Here is an 18630-nt window from a genome sequence, read left to right as displayed (position 1 = left end):
TTAGCGGAAAACATGGGTCTGGGTAATAATTGAAATGCCTGGCACGGATATTAAAACGATACAGCGTCAATTGTCGTAACATCTGTATCATTTTGTCTCCGCTTTAATCGTCGGTTTATGCATTGACGAAGATACCTTTTATGCGTTCGCTCCTGCATACGTCATGCTGGAAAATTATAATGTTTGGTAGTTTGGCGCTTCGAAGGCTTTCAACTCTCATTTGTTCCTGCTGTATAGAAAAAATAAACACCATAAAAAGAGAACTCGTCTCATTTGTAAAATAATTTTATTTCGCGAAACTGGAACTACGCCAAACACTTAGAGTGTATAATGTACAAATGTTTACCGTGCTCACTATTGCTAAGAATATACGAGTGATGCTCTAAATGGTTGATAAAATGGAGCGTGTCAGTCTCAGTAATACAATACAAAACTATTCATAGAACATATCTCGGAGTAATATTCGACTGTGAGTAACTTCACTACGTATACATTTGTCACAGTCTCGGCTAAACCAGTTATTCATAGGCAACACGTTTAAGTCAATTACTGTGCGAAATTGTCAAACATACGCTCGGCTGAACAGATACTGACGAAGACCTACGCTGACCTTAGAAAAAGATTTGTTGATACATCCATATACAAGCACTCGATACAATTCTGAATAGGAAATACTGCACGTGAATATTGAACCGAATAAGTTAACTTTTTTTCTGTATTTTAAAAACGAAGAAAATAAATACTGTAATATTATATAGGAAACTACACATATGATAATTGCTCTTAGTAAACTCAATTCAAAGATTATTCGTGGTCAGGTTTGATCATGCTTGGAATACATCTGAAATGTAGTTAAAAGCGTGTCAACTTTTGCTTAGAAAGCACCACTGGAAAATAGTTCAAAAGTCCTCATGGATTTAGCTGGATTATTTTCCATGTTAGAGAGTTGTTAAAAGATCGAACCCGTGTTCCTGAGCTCCGGGAAATAATCGAAGAGTGAGAACTCAAAATTACGGTTTTATCGCAAAATAATCGCTTTTAATATTTCTGAGAGGGGCTTTGCTCGTTCATGCGTGCATAATGGAGCCAAATCCTGACAAATCCCCCGTTTCTCACGTTCTGTTCAGCAGGATACTCTGAGCGTGCCAGAAATTGGTAGTAAATTACAAAAGTTATCCTAAGACGCCCCGACGCAGTGGCGGCTGGAAAGCGGCGTTGCTTCGCTAAGTAACATGATAAGGTTCTTGTTAATTGTAAATTACGCAGACAAGGTCGTAAATTCAACAAGCTATCGGTCATAAATAATGTAATGTGGATAACTGGCGATCTATTTAGCTTTAGATCGGTTCTTGTCCAATTTCACTTCGATTCTAAGCATTAATCGTTGCCAGGCAAAAGGTAAAAGCTCCTTCCCTTGAGCCAAAGACTGAGATTTCATTCAATAAGTGTTCACGGTCTAGGTAAAGCCAGGGAGAGCATATTCTACAGTTCTTACATACGGTTACTGCGGCACTTGGAGTGAGATCCCGACACGCATTGGGTGCCTTTCAGCTGCATTCTTTCCTTTATCTTATGACAAAATCTTCGACATCAACGTGGTAATGATACACAGTTGACATCTAAGGTTCCCTCAAAGTTGTATGCGCGTGTAATTCAAGAAGCGAATTTTCTGTGCGCAAGTTGTCATGACACCCGGATGTTTTTAGCTTTACAGTGATGTTCTGGTCGGTGTTGTCGTAACGGTGGAGTTTTCTTGATATTTGTTAGACGAGTTTTGTGTCCTGGCGTTGAATGCAAGGAATATGAACGGGTTGACAGCACAGTGTGAGACTGAGAATATGGCCAGAACGGCGTAAGCATAGGGGTCGATTCTCCTAGCATTACCGTAAAAGCGATACATGTCGAGGGCGAAATAGGGAAGCCCGCACAGTACAAAAAATGAAATTATGACAAAGGTCATGCGAAGCGTTTTCATCTTTGCTTTTCGACGTCTCTCGCTCTTACCTGGTAGAACTGTGTTCCTTTTCTCCCAAAGGCGAAGTATAATTCGGAGGTAACAGATGGTGATTATAATAAACGGAATGAAAAACATCACCAGACTCGCCCAGGTTAGATAAGCTTGTTTTTGCCAGGTCTTCTTCAGGGAGGTGTGGCAGCCGATGACACCCTTAGAGTTTTCTCTTGTCTCCCACACAAATACTTGCGGAAGAGAGAGCACTCCCGCGATGACCCAGGCCGGCACAAGGATTGTGTAGACATTCTTTCGCTGCTTGAACGGATAGATGACAGAGTGGAAGCGGTCAATTGCTATGGCGACAACCATGTTTGAAGACGCGAATAGGGTGGCACTCTGTACTGTTTTAAAAAGCCGACAGCCAACTTCACCTATATACCATCTGTCATAGGTCAGCTCTACGATAAAGTGCGACAGTAGGGCCAGAAATGCAACTAGGAGGTCGGCCGTACACAAATGTACCATGAAAGTGTGTATTCGAGCTTTGGCTCGGCGATTAAACCACATCCATGCGAACACAGCACAATTGCCCACCACTGAGAATACAAAAAGAACCCCTAACGATCCGATCCGAAGATGACGGTTGTAGTCGACGCCGTGATATACATCCGACACATTGGAACTCATGTTTGTTTCATTGCCCATGATGTTGACCATTGTGCTCGATCGACTCAAAAATGTTTTTCTTTAAAGCAATCTCGCTATGTGAGTGTACCCAGTCTATCCTCGGCTACTTGTGGCATGGGCGAAGTATTGAACGAAGCGCGAGCGACGTTCGACGCGATACGCTAACTACGCCGTCGCGATGCCACGGAGCTGTACGTAACTTGAACGCTCAGATTGCGATCGACTGTCCGGTGATCGTTCTCGGCGTCTGTGATCCAGCCATATTTCTGCGAAGTATGCAAGCGTTCATGCGGAGGAGGTGGAGTCGATAAGCACACAGGCAGTGGTAAATGAGCCGACTGCACATCCAATGATGCTGGCGAGAGTGAAACTGGTGATCATATATGAATAGCAGGCCTTTTTATACCGAGCGTAGTGAGTCGATTCGTCCAACTCTGCATAATAATGTTGGGGCCGTGTGGATATATCGATGGCACAGCTCCAATCTTTAATACACCTGGGGACACGTAACGCGTTTCGTTGGCAATTATACTGCACGCCTGCGCAGCTAACACCAGGGATCCGTGTTTTTTCTGCCCGTATCGGAAAAAAGAGATATTGCCAGAGAGAAACCGTCGTACTCGTCGACCCCCACGTAGTTGACAGCTATCCTCGTACATGCGATTCTCAGTGCTGAAGAATAACGAAGAACGACCATAAAATGTAAACGGTGCAAATTAATCCCATATATTGATGTATTTTTTGGAGTGAGGGCTCGGGCCATCTTTATTTGTATTTATTGATTATGAGAAATGTAGGAAGTCGTTTGCGTGTCAAACGTTGGTCTCGAAACAACACATTCAATACAATTACAGCTGCAATGAGATGAAGTTGAAATTTACACTACTTACGTTGCTCTTTCCTTTCGGGATTGTCATTCAACGTCGATTGAAATCCCCGTACAGTCAATTTCGCCTATCGCCTCTCCGGCAGTTCGGCGTGTGTAGCGCCCCTCGCCAACAAAGGGAATTGTGTACAATTGCTTATTTGCCTGAGACTTGTAAAACGATTGCCTATAGCGCCGATGTTTAAAGAACAGAGCAGGGTCGCTTTACCACCTGCGCCGTGTAATAAGGCTGAGCGGCTCTTGTTCTGTACCGTTGTCTTGGATGATCTAATTCAACTGCTTTCACGTAGCCTGAAATTGATGCAAAATAGAAAGAAACATGAGGGAGGCTACTTAATGTTTCCTAAGAAATGACAGGAAAAAAATTGACATTGAAGTTGATACGGGGTGACTCTAACCAGATCACCGACGATCATTACCTTGTCGCTAACAATCTTGATGTACTTATCGAAACAGATAACGATGTGTTCACCCTAGTGACACATTATCGTCTGTCTTTCTCTATATACAGATCGGACATTTCTGTTCGGATTGCTTTCACGTTTGCCGAGGTCTGTATATTCTCCCGAGCGCCTTTGCAAGGTGTCAGGAAATGTGTTTCGCGACACTTTCGCTAAACGACGGGTATTATTTACCAGGGAGTCAATCTCCTAAAACTTCCTGCCAACCGCCGTGAACATGAATCACGGCAAATTGGACGCACACGTCTTTCACGATGAAAAGGCCTGCCTTTTGATTGTATAATAACTCCTTGTTGAAGTAATCAGCTATTTAAGCGGCCCCTTTATCAGCGTTACAGCAGCCCCTTCAGTCTTACTTATCCTCAGAGATATTCTTGATTGCTGCGTTACCTGTAGTCTACCATTGAATTGCGCCCTATGGGTAGTAGCATTAGTGTTGTGAAAATTTCCGTTATCGTACCTCAACAACAGCCATCCTTTTCATCTCGGTAATCGAGTTATTTCTATGCATCGTTGTGGACCAAGTGTTGAATTAATTGGATTTAGTTGTCTTCAAAATGAGCAGTGCGGGAAGCCTTTTAAACTGATTATGAGAATATGATGATGCATTGGAAAATTCGAGCAACAACTTCTTACGGTGAATTCGGACCCATCGACGGAAATTAAAACACTCGATCTTAACATCTTAAATGATAGTGTCGCATACGTTACCATTTTGACTTCTATAGGGATATATCTGTTGGGGCAAGAATGACACCGCTCATTGAATATTGAAATCGTGTTGCGGAATAGCCAAAAACACGGAATGTAAACAGCATTCGCTCACGCGGACATGCTCTTGCGCATCGGCGCAATTGGGAGTCGACCATTGAGCTTAAAAGACACGTTGAGCTCGTAAATCCAAAAGGCTTCGGCCAATTTAAATTTCCACATGTGTTGTCCGAATCATTAGTGTTACTTGCCAGGCAAGTATTTAAGATCCCATTTAGCCTATCTAAGAACCGCTTTTCCCCCGGATAAACCTCGATCGTGCGCTATCTGCTTTGGTGATCAGCTTCAGCGTCCTCCCGGGACGAGAAGGGGCACATTGAGAGACCGGTGCCGTATGGCGAAAACAAAACACGATAACCTTCTGCAGTTTGTCAGCGAAGGTGCTTGTCGGAGAGAGAGAGAAAAAAAGGGGAGAGACGTCGGGTTGCTCGTAACGATCGACATCCATAGCGGAGATTTGCCCGAACAGCCGCGTATGTCGATATTATAGATATCGTGAAGATTTTTGCATTGATTTCACGATCAGTTAGGACCGTCAGCTGCGTTAATATGATGTATAGCCTGTGTGATAACTCTCTAAATGCACAACATACGCCGCATGACTAAACCCAGGCCCTTAGCTAAATACAGAACAGAGTAAATTTGTTTCTCTTCTTCTACCTCCAAGCAATTATTTAATATAATATACTATAACAAGAATATCGTCAGCAAACATAATTAAACGGTATATTTTGATGAATGCTTTAGGGTATATCCACTGCTATTCAAGCTATTTACATATTAATTGGTTTCGAGTCGACTTTTCACATACATGTGATTTTTTTTCTTTCCAGAATTTTTTGCATAGCGACATTTTACAAGTTTGTCCCCGGGTGAGTGGCACTCCCGTATATGGAGAAACGAATCCGTGATTACACAAAGAAAAACTGCACCGTTCCTTAATCCCTCATAGTTTTGATCATCTGTGGGCGATGGAATTAAGGAAGAAAATTATGCAGAGCTGGTTACCAGGGGCTTGTTTGTCCGTTGAAATGACACGACGGCCCGGGAGAACGTAACTCCAGGGTAATAAACCATTCCGTTCATTAATAAGCCACCAGAGAAAGCAAGTGGTTCAATTGCGTCACTTGATTGCTGCCGTGGAGGCTCACATGCGCAGACACTAGTTCATTCTAACTCGACCCTGCTTGTATTGAGGCATCACAGACAACGGAAAGAGCGCACACAAATCAATTGATCGCCATGTTTTTTACCGAACGCCTTCTTTTACTCTGTTTTTCTCGATCAGCGTGCATGGATACACTTGATTTCAAGAATGGTACGGCTGCGACGTTTAAACAAAGATGTATGACACGGATCTACCTTTGACCTATACGCATATTATTTTCATTTTTGCCAATTCCATATGATTTTTGACTAATATGCTGAACTCGGGGTAGTTAGCTGTAACTAAAGTAATACACGGTAGATATAAAATGAAGTGAAGCAAGTGGTTTGAGCAAGTTAAATGGAAATCCCTTTCCAGCTGAGTTCATCTTGTCCTCTCCAGTAGAAAGTAACGTCATTCTGATGTGTGGTAAATAGAACGGCTGTACTCAACACTGACAAACATTCACGCAAGGCTTTGTAATCCGGCTTGAAACGTGAATTGTCGAGTCTTTGTAGGCTCATGAGTCCAGTCGATGTCGATCTACTCCAGACATGAAGGTAAACTCAAATCGTCCAGTTTAATTAAGCTTTTGCCTCGGCGCGACATGTGAATCTTCGAGGTTTTTTTTCATCGTTGTATGGTCGAAATCGAGGACGCCAAACACGGAGCTATGTAATCAATGGGAACTAAGAACCCTAACGTTATTCTGTGGCGCTTTTTAATGTTTTCTGATTGGGGAAAAAAGTCTAGCGGTTCCAATGGGATGCATATTAAACCGTGAATGCTGTATAGGTGCAGCTGCTGTGTCGATTTTACATTGGCCATTGTGGCCGACCAGTGAGGGGTTTCGGTGTAGTGGCTTCCTTACCATTCGTAGTAATGAAATTACATGACCTTCAATACGCTAGGGTTTGTTGAATAGGTCCTTACAAGTTTTCACTGCCTTGTATGAAGCACGTTAATTATAGTTTATAGTAATCCTGCATTTATTCCAACAGTTGATTTGATTATTGACTAGGCATACAGAGCTTGGATCAACGTCAAAATCTAACGAGCCAATCTTTTTTTCTTACTGGAACGCGAGAATTTGCCAAGGCTTAAATATATTGCTTTGAGAGACGTACTACATTATCCTGTCCATGGCAGTCTAATTCTGACTCTTGATGTCACATTGAAAATTTAGTTACAGCTGCCTACTTTGAAAACGGTCCTTTGTTGAGGATAGGTCAAGGACATTTGGTAGACAATGGCTTTCAGGAGTGACGCTAGACAACAAAGCGTGCATGGCTCGATTTGAAGTTGTTGATCTCCACAACAGTCATGTCAAACTGGGCATGGGGAATTTTCAGAAAAACTCTACGAATTGCACTTTTTATTACTAATACTTGCATAATATCCGTTTCCCAACCCGTTGCAAAAGATAGACATTTAGAGGGGTCGTGCAGAAAAACTTTTATTTTGCAATTAAAACGAGACGCTGATTAAAGTTATCCCTCAGAAAGGCAAAAAAGGTTATAAAAAGGTCAAGTTTGAAATCATATTCAATTTTTTTCGACAGTGGTAGGTCTAATTGCATACAATGGGATACAAGAAAAGACGATGCGTTTAACTAAAATATAACACTCGCATTTTTTTCTCGTTTGTCAGTCTAATGAAGCATATACTTCCAGGCCTGCTGTCAACTTTGCATTTTGATAACTATTAAATAGCCGGAAACATGTGTCAATACGTAACGGAATTTTATGCTCGTCTCAAGTTTCAATGAATGAGTTCCATGACATCGCCGCTCTGTAAGACGAGCGACGTTTATGGTCGCTCCAGGAGAAAAAGTATCGACATCAACAAGATATATCTGTGGAGACACAGAGAGATTTATTGTACAAACATGGGTCACTACGAACTTTTTCTACTGGAGACTGTTTGCCCCATGAGACCTTACCTATGCCTGTCATTATTTTCACATACTGTGCTCCTATGCCTGTCTGTACTCGCAAAAGAGCCGTATGCTATAGAAGTAGAAACTCGTGGAAAATGGTTAGAGTAATTAAAAGTGACCCTTCTGTGAAAATAAAGATCTGGTAGAACTATGTTCTCACAATATGCTTCATCGCCCGTTTAAGACTGTATACAATACTTCCCAAATCATCTGCTGCTGACTGAAGTTAAACTAGTAAACGCATCGAAATTGAAGATTTTAGCTTTTGCTCAATCTTTCTGTAAGTCAAGCTTGAAAACATTCCCTTTCGAAATGAAAAATAAAACTCAGGAGTCACCGTTCACATTTCGTACTACAAAAACAAATTAACCTATATTTACTGACACTTAGAATTCTAAAATGGCCGCCAACTATGCTTTACCTCTAAGGGGAAAAATTAAGTATCGATTTTCACAAGCATTGGCCCGGTCAAAACTTAAATTACTTGTTGAGCTTCAGAGTGTGCCCAACAAGCAGTAAACCAAACATGTTCCTGTAAAGTTCGAGAGTCCAAGTATCTGTCTCCGAGGCGCATTCTACCTTAATTGCCATTTGTCCAAGCATTGTCGGATGTAATAAAACTGTCCTTAAAGCTTGCGTACAGTTTAGTAGATACTGTTAATTGTAAGCCCCGCCCCCACCGACAATTGTGCGAAAATAGCTCCGTACCTCACAATTTGAATCACTATTTGCACTTTCATGTTTGGTATCACAACATTCAAAATGGATAATAGAAGGAATATACATGGAAACATGCAATGCTCATGATATTTTAGCAATTTTGAGAGTACATGGGCAAAACCCTAAATTCGAAACTGTTGACATCTTTGTAAATGCACGACAGAAGCACCTTTTGATAATCGGAAGTTCAGAAGGTCAGCAATGTGACGGGCATATGGAAAGTAACGTAGGAACAAATTTTTATGAATGTTTCTTTCGGATCAAGTTATAATTTGTCACTGTCAAAGGATCACATACATCTACTTATTCAAAGACATATTTTTGCATGACAGATAAGTATAGAATCAATCTAACGGCAACTGTTTGAGTTTCCGGATTCTACGCGGCCGCCAATTTACACGATTACCGCAACAGGTTTGCAAAACACAATCCTGCCCACGTCAAATCAGGATGCACCATCTGTATTTCCGCGATGGTGGCGGCTCGGAGATTGATGCTAGCCCGACATAAAAATGACACATCTGACACATAAACCCTGGAAAAGTGATTTTTGTTCTCGCCGATGATCTAGTGAGTGATAACCGTCGGGAACATACAGACACATCATTAACCACACTGATAGTTTGTCAGTTGTCAGTGACAACGGAATGAAGTAAATGATGAACACTGACAATTGGAATAAACACGGGAATAATTCATGTGGCAGCCGTGTACTAAGGTTCAATGTTGTTCCGGCATTGGTTAAAATATAAGTATTGCGTCATTGTCATTTGCATTAAAAAAGAGTGAAGTGTACTTTTTAACTGGAGACAGTTTCCCCTTTAGCTAGACACAGCCATGCGTACTAATTGCAACAGTATTTTTCTCAAGATTTTATCCTACTAACAGTATAAGTAAATCCTCGTTAAACTTTGCGTTAATTTTAGACCAAAACATTTCGACAGACACATAGTGATTTAAAACTTACAATTACATGCTGAATTTATGACCTAATATAATTGGCAAGCAAAAGTATCCCTATTTTTAACAAATGTTAAAATTTAATGCTTTGCGCATGTCAAAGGCTGTGAAGTGCAGTCTGAGAGTGTTACGAAGCCAAAACTTATCTAGAATCTAACGAGCTTTGGAGAAGCGAAGGAAGTTAACTCCTTGGGATTTTGGTCTTTATGTGACGAGATGTTACAACATTCGAGTGGTAGGATAAAATCAGTGTACTTATTTGAGCATGTGATGGCTGGCATTAGAATTTCGCAATCAGTTTTATGTATCAGCAAAATCTACAAAACTCTCAACCAGTCACCCGTATCGTAAATCACAGCTGCAGGCTTTGTGCGTAGGTCTTCGAATGAAAATCGGTTACAGGGGAATGTTAATAGTGAACTTCCTCGACGAACGTTTACACAGGAAGATTTTCCAATAAACTCGGTGCGCGGGTTGACTCGTCTGCAGCGCATGTTTGAAAGGAATTACCGAGAAACATCCGCAGGTAGTGGCCATCAATGAAGTGTTTTTATGGATACAGTGTACGCACTGTTTCCCTTTGTGACCTTTCATCGATGTCTATCAACCTACCTTACTGATGAACAGACGCCAAACAAGGTCCAAAGGTACCTGTCGTAACCATTTTATGCCCAAATGAAGGTGGACGTTTATGATCACTGTTTTTGCTTTGCTTGGAGGCCTCGACCTCGTGAACTTTTCAACCATAAACATTTATGAAGGATATCATTACTATAGAACTTTCAGCGAACATTAAGCCCCCAGCTGTCTTTGTCAAATTTATTGGACTGCAATGGACTAAAATGACATAAGTATTTGTATAATCAATCGATATACATGAGATAATTACTGAAATGAGATGTTGGGGAAATGAGCAAAACAAGGACAAACTGCTGTTATTCCTGCAACAAAATGAGCTCTATTATAGCAACGATAAAAAATACAGATTAGTCGAGGCTGGGAATCTCTTTGAGTGGTTGTTACTAGCCGATGCTATAAAAAAATTTCAAAGAGACCGTAAGTTATTGCCCCTGAATGTCACTTTTGACCTCTAGGTACATCTAGGCATCCATGTATTTATAATCATATTTATTTATTTCATAATTATTAATACTAAATTTTAAACATCAAAGCGGATTCAAATATAGTTCAGTTTGCGTGTGGCAAGATGTGTGATCATCTGAAATAACATGCATTTGTACAATTCGAGTGCAGGGGGTCTTGGGGCAAATGGCGATATATTTAATAAACGATTTAAATCCATAAATCTTCGATTATTATTTCTATATGGGCATAACATCATCGTGTACTTGTATGAAAGCTTCAAAGTGTCATTTTCTTCGGTGAAAAAGAGGTTACATTCCAAGAGCCGAGTTTGCCGTTGTTCGTATGAGGACAGTTGACTAGATGCCGAGCACTTTGAAGTCATTGGTTACAAATTCCCCTAACCAGCAAAGCTGGGTACAAGAGTAATTCACATTAGCCACATCGGAAAAAAGGTACTCCGTAGCATAATCTAAATACACGGATGCATGATTCAGATTAAAGAGGGCAAGATAACCTTTTATCCACACGCGGTCAAGGAAGAGACCCAGTCTGACAGACAGATGTCACATTCGACATGTCTCGTTCACGTCTTACAAGATTCTGTATTCATGCACACCAATGGACGTGATCATCTATGAGATGATTTCCACTGCTTATGCTTTAAACACGCAATTTTGAAGCAAGACGGAGCAGAGGCAGAAGAAAGATAGTTATAACATAGATATAATCTGGAAAGTGTAAATTATTTAAAGGAAATCAGTGTATCCTCCAGCACTACTCACCGCGCTAACGCGGTAGAGAGATCCGATTCCATGGTTTCTGGTAAACTATCTTGTCCAGCGGCTCAATACTCGCAGTGTGGTCCTGACCATCAGGGCAAATTTGTGTTCATTGCACGTCAACACTTCGTACACTCGGCTGTTTTCTTTGATCGGTAGAAGGGGAAAAAATCCCAAGCGAGCGCATCGGTGGCCGGTACTGTAGCAATATGTGATTACACATAGCACTTTTGACGTACGTGTATCACATTACCAAATACCACTGCAGCAACGGTGCGGTTTCCGAAGTGAAAACACAAAATAATTTCAAATTAATCCTAATCTATAACTGAACTTTTCACATACGTACAAGGTACAAGTACGTATAAAGTACAAGTAAATGTATAATCAACACATGTTTATCAAAAACATAAGGCAACTATTTAGGTGACTCATCGATTTAAACGATATCGAACAAAAAATCCTTCTTTCCTTTGACTAGTCTGATAAACATTTTATCATCTGTACGGTATGCAGTGCAATCATCGATGTTAGATGATTGCCGTGATAGAACAAAAACGAAGGAAAAACGCTTTTTGTAATGTAGATGCATTGCTAATTTCTTTCCCTATTGGTGATTATAGAGAATGAAATATGGTTAACCAAAAACGTTTATTTGTCTAAACCTTTGTGAAAGTATTTTCTAGCGTATTACGTGTTTCGTTGTAGAAAGTTTTCATTCTATGCAATAGTTACCTGCCTTAGTTATTCATCATTCATCATATGATTTTGGCATAATTTGGACATCGCCGCGCCTAAGATACGAACTATCTACATTTTTTCTTTACAATCGCATTGAAGCGACCGTACTTTCAAAAATAAAATCAATTTTTGTCCTTTTATCTGACAAGACGATTAATGATGTTCGTATGAACTGTAAATGCAAATAGTTCAATCGTGTCAGGGAAAATGATTTGTTCTGGGCCTCATTTTTCCAGATAATTTGTTATAGAAGCCTAAGATTAAATGACTTGCCGTCCACATGGCGCAGAGCAATTAAATAGGTTAATTGATTAATGTGCGCCAGGTCTCCTTTTCCCCTTGTTAATCGCCACGTTGGTACATTTATATTTTCTGGTTTATTGAGTACTCTATTGAAACATCAGTCTGACACATGGATCCAGTTGTAATGATGCATTCTGGGAAATGCATCATTTTCATCCCATGGAAATGTGCTGCATTTTTTCCTGAGTTAATTTTTTCCTTGCCTTTTTGGGCAGTTCAAGCGATGTGTGGTTTGTTTATTCATGCAGACCTGCCGGGCACGTAAATGCCATTTTGTCGTGTTATTTGCCAAGATCAGTCATTCAACAAGGCTCGTAAAGCGTGAGCAATAAAAAAGGATTCCTACAGTGATAAAAGTTAGAGCGACATTACAGTCCAGTAAGATGTGCAATACCAAAATAAAAGTAACATGGGATCCCAAAGTTAATGGGTAGGTTACGATTTTATCGGCAACATTTGTATATTGATGAACTCTTATCTTGCTCTTGTGGTTGTGAAGTGTGTTGACCGATTAACGTGATGGAACAGTTGCATATCTTTAAATTACATTTATTTGTGGAAATATTCAGATCTTCTGAATATTGACAATGACAGGGTCAAAATTCTACACGAGTTTCTCCGCGTGCCAGGCAACGCGCTCTTATATACTTAATTTCTCCACTTCCTTGAAATTAATCTGGGCACACTGTTGACACAGTTTAATTCGAAAAAACAAAGCAAATGAGAGTAACTGTCGGAAAGCCTGCACAAGGCAAATCAAACAACTGGAAACTGGCACAAACACGAACACCGTCTTGAGTAACTCATGTGGTCTTTAATTCACTGAGAAGGAGGCAAACCTCAGACGTCTAGCTTTACATTTAACGAATGAATATCGAAGACTAATCAAATCGTCCTCCTGAAATATTTCAAAACAAACTATACAAACTGCTACCAGAGATGATGATGATGACTTGGATGATGATGATGACGACTCGGATGATGATGATGATGATGACTCGGATGATGATGATGATGATGATGATGATGATGATGATGATGACTACTATATCTATATTTGTTGATTTCCGAACTACATACTTGTGCAACATATGATTCATTATGGGCAATGCTAATAAATATGCTGATCACAAGAAAAAAAACAACAACTACATATAGAAATACACTCAGAGTTCATTCGGGGTGAGTCAAATGATTTTGTCTACATATTTCAGTTCGAAATGCAACATAAATTAGTCCTCCTTTTGAAATAGATCAATCAGGTCTCATTAATTAAGTTTTAATGAGGCGGTGCCAACCATTTGCAATGGCGCACACGTGCCGCAATGAGGAGATCGACCATTCAAACATTTAAACGACAGGATATATTAGTGAGAGACGTGCTGAATGGCTTTACCTGTTGTACCACCATTCCAAACCTTGCTGCATGTAGTACAGCAAACTGGCGAGGCATTTCTGCAACTGAAGATCAAAAGCGCCTCGGGGAAAGATAGTCGGACTCTCAAACTTTTACAGCACTGTTCTGGTCTACCGCTTTTGGTTTGCTCATGGAGCAAATATTGTGAAAATATTTTGTGAAAAATGGAAAATGTAATTTTTTCCAACAGAGGCGGCTATGTTGAATTTCAAATATCGGTTAATCTTTGATTATTTTTTTCCCTAGTGCCAAACTTGGAACGATGACTTCCCCGGTTTTTATTCCTAATCTCGAAAGAGACTGGTTTCTGGGTTACTATACGGAACGTCTGAGCAAAAGTTTACGACTTTCGATATCGAGGCGTCTACTACCTTATAGCAGACAAGGAACGGCGTCAAGATGCAATATAGGTCAGCCGACATTAGTGAAAGAAATTACTATCGTCAAAACGTTTCGCAAAATCAACATCACGTGATATCGTTTCTCCTGTTAAAAGTATGAAATGAAACGCGTGGTATTGAACAAGTCACTAAAATCAAGTGATCGCTTTCTTAGTCTTTAAAGGAGGCAATCACTAGAATCCATGCAAAACTGATAGAGCTAGCGTTTTGTAGGAAAAAAGTTTTGTGTCTAAAACTTTCTGTAATGGTATCGATATCATAGAAAGAAGATCTGAGGAAGTTCTGAATATAGCACTTCCGTGAACTTACTTTCTGCCTCGCCCAGCTGTAACAAACATAGTTCATATGAAGCTTTCTTCAAAACCAGCGCATTGGTTTTGGGTTTCACGTATCTAATATTTGCCGAGTCATCCACATTTATAGTTCGATTAAAAAGAAATATAATCTGACAGAACGTTCTATAGGGATATAAACTTCAGTCAATCAAGTGGTCAGTGTACCCGTAGAACGTGGGTTCATTTTTTCCTTTTAGTGCACTCATATTTTTACCCAGAAATTAAATATGCAAACTTTATTGAAATAGATGTGAGGAAGGATTTTCAGCTGTTTCGTTGCACAACTCTATTTCGGATTGTTGGCAATATATCGAATTCACAAAGAAGGTTATTACAGGCCAGGCTTCTGCCCACCGACAGTCATTTTCACACAGAATGGCTTGTAGTCTTCGACTTGTCTGTGGTTCTATATAGGAACATTCATCATGATGAAAACATGCCGAAGTGTGTTGACTTATATCAACTCAAACTTTAGGGGAAATCGAACTTTCCCAAGAGCTTCATGCATGAAGTCACCCCTCCGAGGTCCAGTGTCTGAATTAATTCTTATGTCACCAGCTTCCCTTTTATATAGTTGAGCTGTCCCTGCATGTAACTTGATAAATGTTAATTTATCACCTTCAATAGGAAACCGACAGAGGGTCATGCGTCTCAAGACAGTGATTTGTGAATGAGTCATAAATAACTGAGTTAGACCCATATGGGCAGAAATACGTTCACACATACTATATTGTTTGACCTTTGACCTTTCGACGACATGCTGTACTGTAATGCTCGTTAAAGAAACTAGCTGGTCCCTCATGGATTTGAGAGGGGAAAAGACAGTGAAACGTAATCATTTTACAGCTAGGAAAAAGACAGCAAACTTCAAAGAAAAGGGTACAAAGGAGAGGAGGTATCATAATGTTTAAGTTATATTGTCAAATTTGGCTGACATGATCCAGCTGGATACAACTTATGCTAACCCACGTACTGTCGTGAAGTTTATGTGTACGTATGTTTTACTAACCTGCGCGATTACGTTAAACTTTCCTGAGCATTAAGTGCTCGGTTTACTAATTACGTGTACTCATTTTTTGCGATCATAGTTTCACTATGCAAATCAATTGAAATCTCCGGATTTCTAGTTCATTATCAATGAAGAATATTCATCAGACAAAAGTCATGCACTATCAAGTCATTAGTCCAAACATTTTTTTCAGAAATCCCGTTGAGTCACACAAGCTCGTCGGCTCCATAGATTATACTCTCCTTTTGCAATACACTGCATATACAAGAAAGATGAAACTCTGCTAAGACGCGATGGAACACCGCCAAAAATATTATTTGTAAAGTTCCTTTAAGCCCCCGAATCTTAGCCACTAATTCAACATTAGAGAGAACAGCCACTTGTCTAAGTATTGTCACAGTCTGTTAGCGTCGAATATGGGAAAGCGGCCATTCGAACATTTTTCCAGAAAAGTGGTCGTCGATTTGCAATAACGGCTGAAAGAGACCTGTCTCTTGCCATTTTGTTATTAGTATTAAATTGGCTTTCACTGTTGGCGTAATTTTTGTATTATTGACATGGTTCAGCCCATTAATGTCGAGGCCGATAAAAACTGACTGCAGCTGAGGCTGCCGTGGCGTGTCGTCACTAATGAATAGTTAATTTACCGATATCTTTCACGCTGAAGTCTGTATCATTAACGTTACCGTCTCCGATGATCGTAATTACGATAGAGCACAACGAACTGCGGCCGTGTGTGATAAAAATGACAAATGATGGAAGAATACGCCGCTAATGTTCCGCAAGTGCTTGCCTTTCCCGTAAAAGGAAAACAAGCTCGTTTGTGCTGATTTGTCAGAAGAAATTTGACTCAATGTGTCCGTGTGTGGGACGAAATCTCCGCTTGTAGAAAATATTTTTTGCGAAACCGGAAGGTGGTGGCCGCTTTCGGCCCACATTGATCGGATAAACGTAAAAAGAATCGACAATAGCTGACTCAAAGTGTCGAGTTGGTTTGGCTATGAGGTGACTGGATAATAATAGCCGAGCTTGGATTTAATTATGACCGCATCGCACTAGCAGATATGTGAAATGCACATCGCCTTTGTCAGTGGACTTTTCAGGCCTAAAGTAGCTTAAATCCTATCGATGGAAATGGTTTAGCCTTCCTGTATTGACGTGGACTCATGTTCAGAAGGCGGGCGAAATCCTCCTCTGAGAGTTTACTTTTATTTTCAAACTATAAGGATTAGTGCGTACACATTCACGTCGAGGTGATCATGAGGCAGGCAAAAATACCCCAAGGTGTTACAAACGACTGAAAAGAAATGTGTAGTTTTTGTACGGGGCACAAAGACGGGTAATGAACGAAACGGGATGCTGTCGAAGTCCCGTATAGGGTTACGCAGCTTTGCTGTGTTTATCCGACAGATACCATTGAAATACAAGAACACCGCAGCGTTAAATAGAAAATTAAATAAGAAAATCAAAGAAAGCCTCGAAACATTCGAACAAAGGAATGCCCAATCTCCGACAGATAGTAAACATGCTTCATTGACAAATAAATGAGGCTTGATTTTCTTCGAGAACCAAATTTTCATTACGAGTCTCTGGGTCACGAACTGGTTTTGGGGCACGTGGATATATTTTTTGTTTTTTCTCGATTCAAAACCCTGTATGGGGATTGTTTATCTAAGGCTTTGGATTTTGTTAAAACATTTTCAGCCACGCGTAGTGAGCTGATTAAGCTTGCGAACATGTGCAAGCTTTAGAACATGGTTGGGGGCTATGGTATGCTGAGAAAATGTGACCGCCAGAGACAGGGCGCCACGATTTCCCAGAGAACAAATCGGATCATAACTTCCTCTAGGCCAGGTTTACATTTTCTTATTAAGTCCAGTATCAGGATGTGTATATACTTAAGGCGACTCTACAAAATAGCAAGACATTCCCTCATTTTTTTTCATGAAAATACCGCTCTGCCAGAAGGGAGTGGATATTATAGTAAATATTTCGGTAAACGCATCTCCAGCTACGTGTGCACATCGAAAAACTATCTATGCAATTCTTATATCCCACCATTAAGTTGGATAGCCAGTTGCAAACCAAGGGCTTCCTCGCTGTGAAACTGTGTTTGCTTGTGGTTTCATGTTCGCTAACGTTTCCGTCAAATCATAGTGGGGGAATAACGTTTGGTCTGTTCCCTCAGGCAATGAAAACCGATCGATGTTTTCCGTTCACGTGTTTGTTTGACAAAAATATGCCAGAAAAAATGTTAAAAGATCAAGAAACGATGTGATGAAAATGATTCGTATTAAAGGGATACTTTAATGCTTCTCTCATTATTGGCATTCTCTCTCAGCAACAAATGATAGATGGACCCATAGACAGTGGAGAAATCCCGACTGTCTATGATGGACCCGGATATGGAGATTTTCGTTATCAGCGACAAGCGCGTATTTAACGACGTTCAATTGAGAATTTTGTCGAGAAATTATCGGAACGTAAGTATTAGGCCGAACAAAAAACATTGATATTGTGTTGTTCCAATAACCCGACCTACCTTATTTTTTACCTGTCGAACGTAAACTTTTTAGAGCTACGTAAACATGAAGATAAAAAAGAAAGAAAAAGCAGTAAAATCACGCTTCGTTACTTGGCATTTGATTTTTGCTTGAACGAGGATGTCTTTTATGGTTTTTATCTTTTATATGTATGGTATATTTTTCTAGAAATGTTGTAACCAGTGTTTGATCGCCCTGAACCCCTTAAAATGCATATTTAAAACTAAAAATAGTTTGGAAAAAAGAATTCCCGTCGACCTACCTACCCTATTTTTGAAAACTATATTATCGGAACAGCACAATTTATTTTTGTTTTGCCTTAGGCAAAAACATCATTTATACTTTATAATTGGACATGGCGTTTGCCAAAGTAGCACGGACGACGCTTCAACGAGAAAGAAAAGTTCCCTTGTTTTCGTGATGGGAAATAAGCGAGGAAGATGCTCAATGTCGTGAGAAAAAACAGTAGCACAACATGTTCAACGTGCTGT

At 40.1% G+C, this 18630-nt stretch overlaps 1 protein-coding gene across 2 annotated transcripts in view; it reads right to left on the bottom strand.

The window, feature by feature from the left end:
* Positions 1-272: 272 nt before the first annotated feature.
* The window catches only part of LOC139121594 (vasopressin V1b receptor-like), a 91740-nt gene continuing 73382 nt past the window's right edge, over positions 273-18630 (bottom strand). Inside the window, exons 1-3 of one of the 2 annotated variants that reach the window (XM_070686637.1) lie at positions 3947-4027; positions 3532-3818; positions 273-3313 (exon numbers count right to left, since the gene is read on the bottom strand). In XM_070686637.1, the coding sequence (XP_070542738.1) occupies positions 1709-2671 (963 nt within the window). In that variant the 5' untranslated portion in view covers positions 2672-3313; positions 3532-3818; positions 3947-4027 and the 3' untranslated portion in view covers positions 273-1708. Of the gene's footprint in view, positions 3314-3531; positions 3819-3946; positions 4028-18630 lie in introns of those variants that run through there. The other variant, XM_070686636.1, reaches the window with a different exon arrangement.

The sequence above is a fragment of the Ptychodera flava genome, chromosome 21 (genome assembly GCF_041260155.1).
Source record: "Ptychodera flava strain L36383 chromosome 21, AS_Pfla_20210202, whole genome shotgun sequence".
Taxonomy (NCBI): Eukaryota; Metazoa; Hemichordata; class Enteropneusta; family Ptychoderidae; genus Ptychodera; species Ptychodera flava.
Note: the sequence above shows the minus strand (reverse complement) of the source record. Positions and strands in the feature narration are given on the sequence as shown.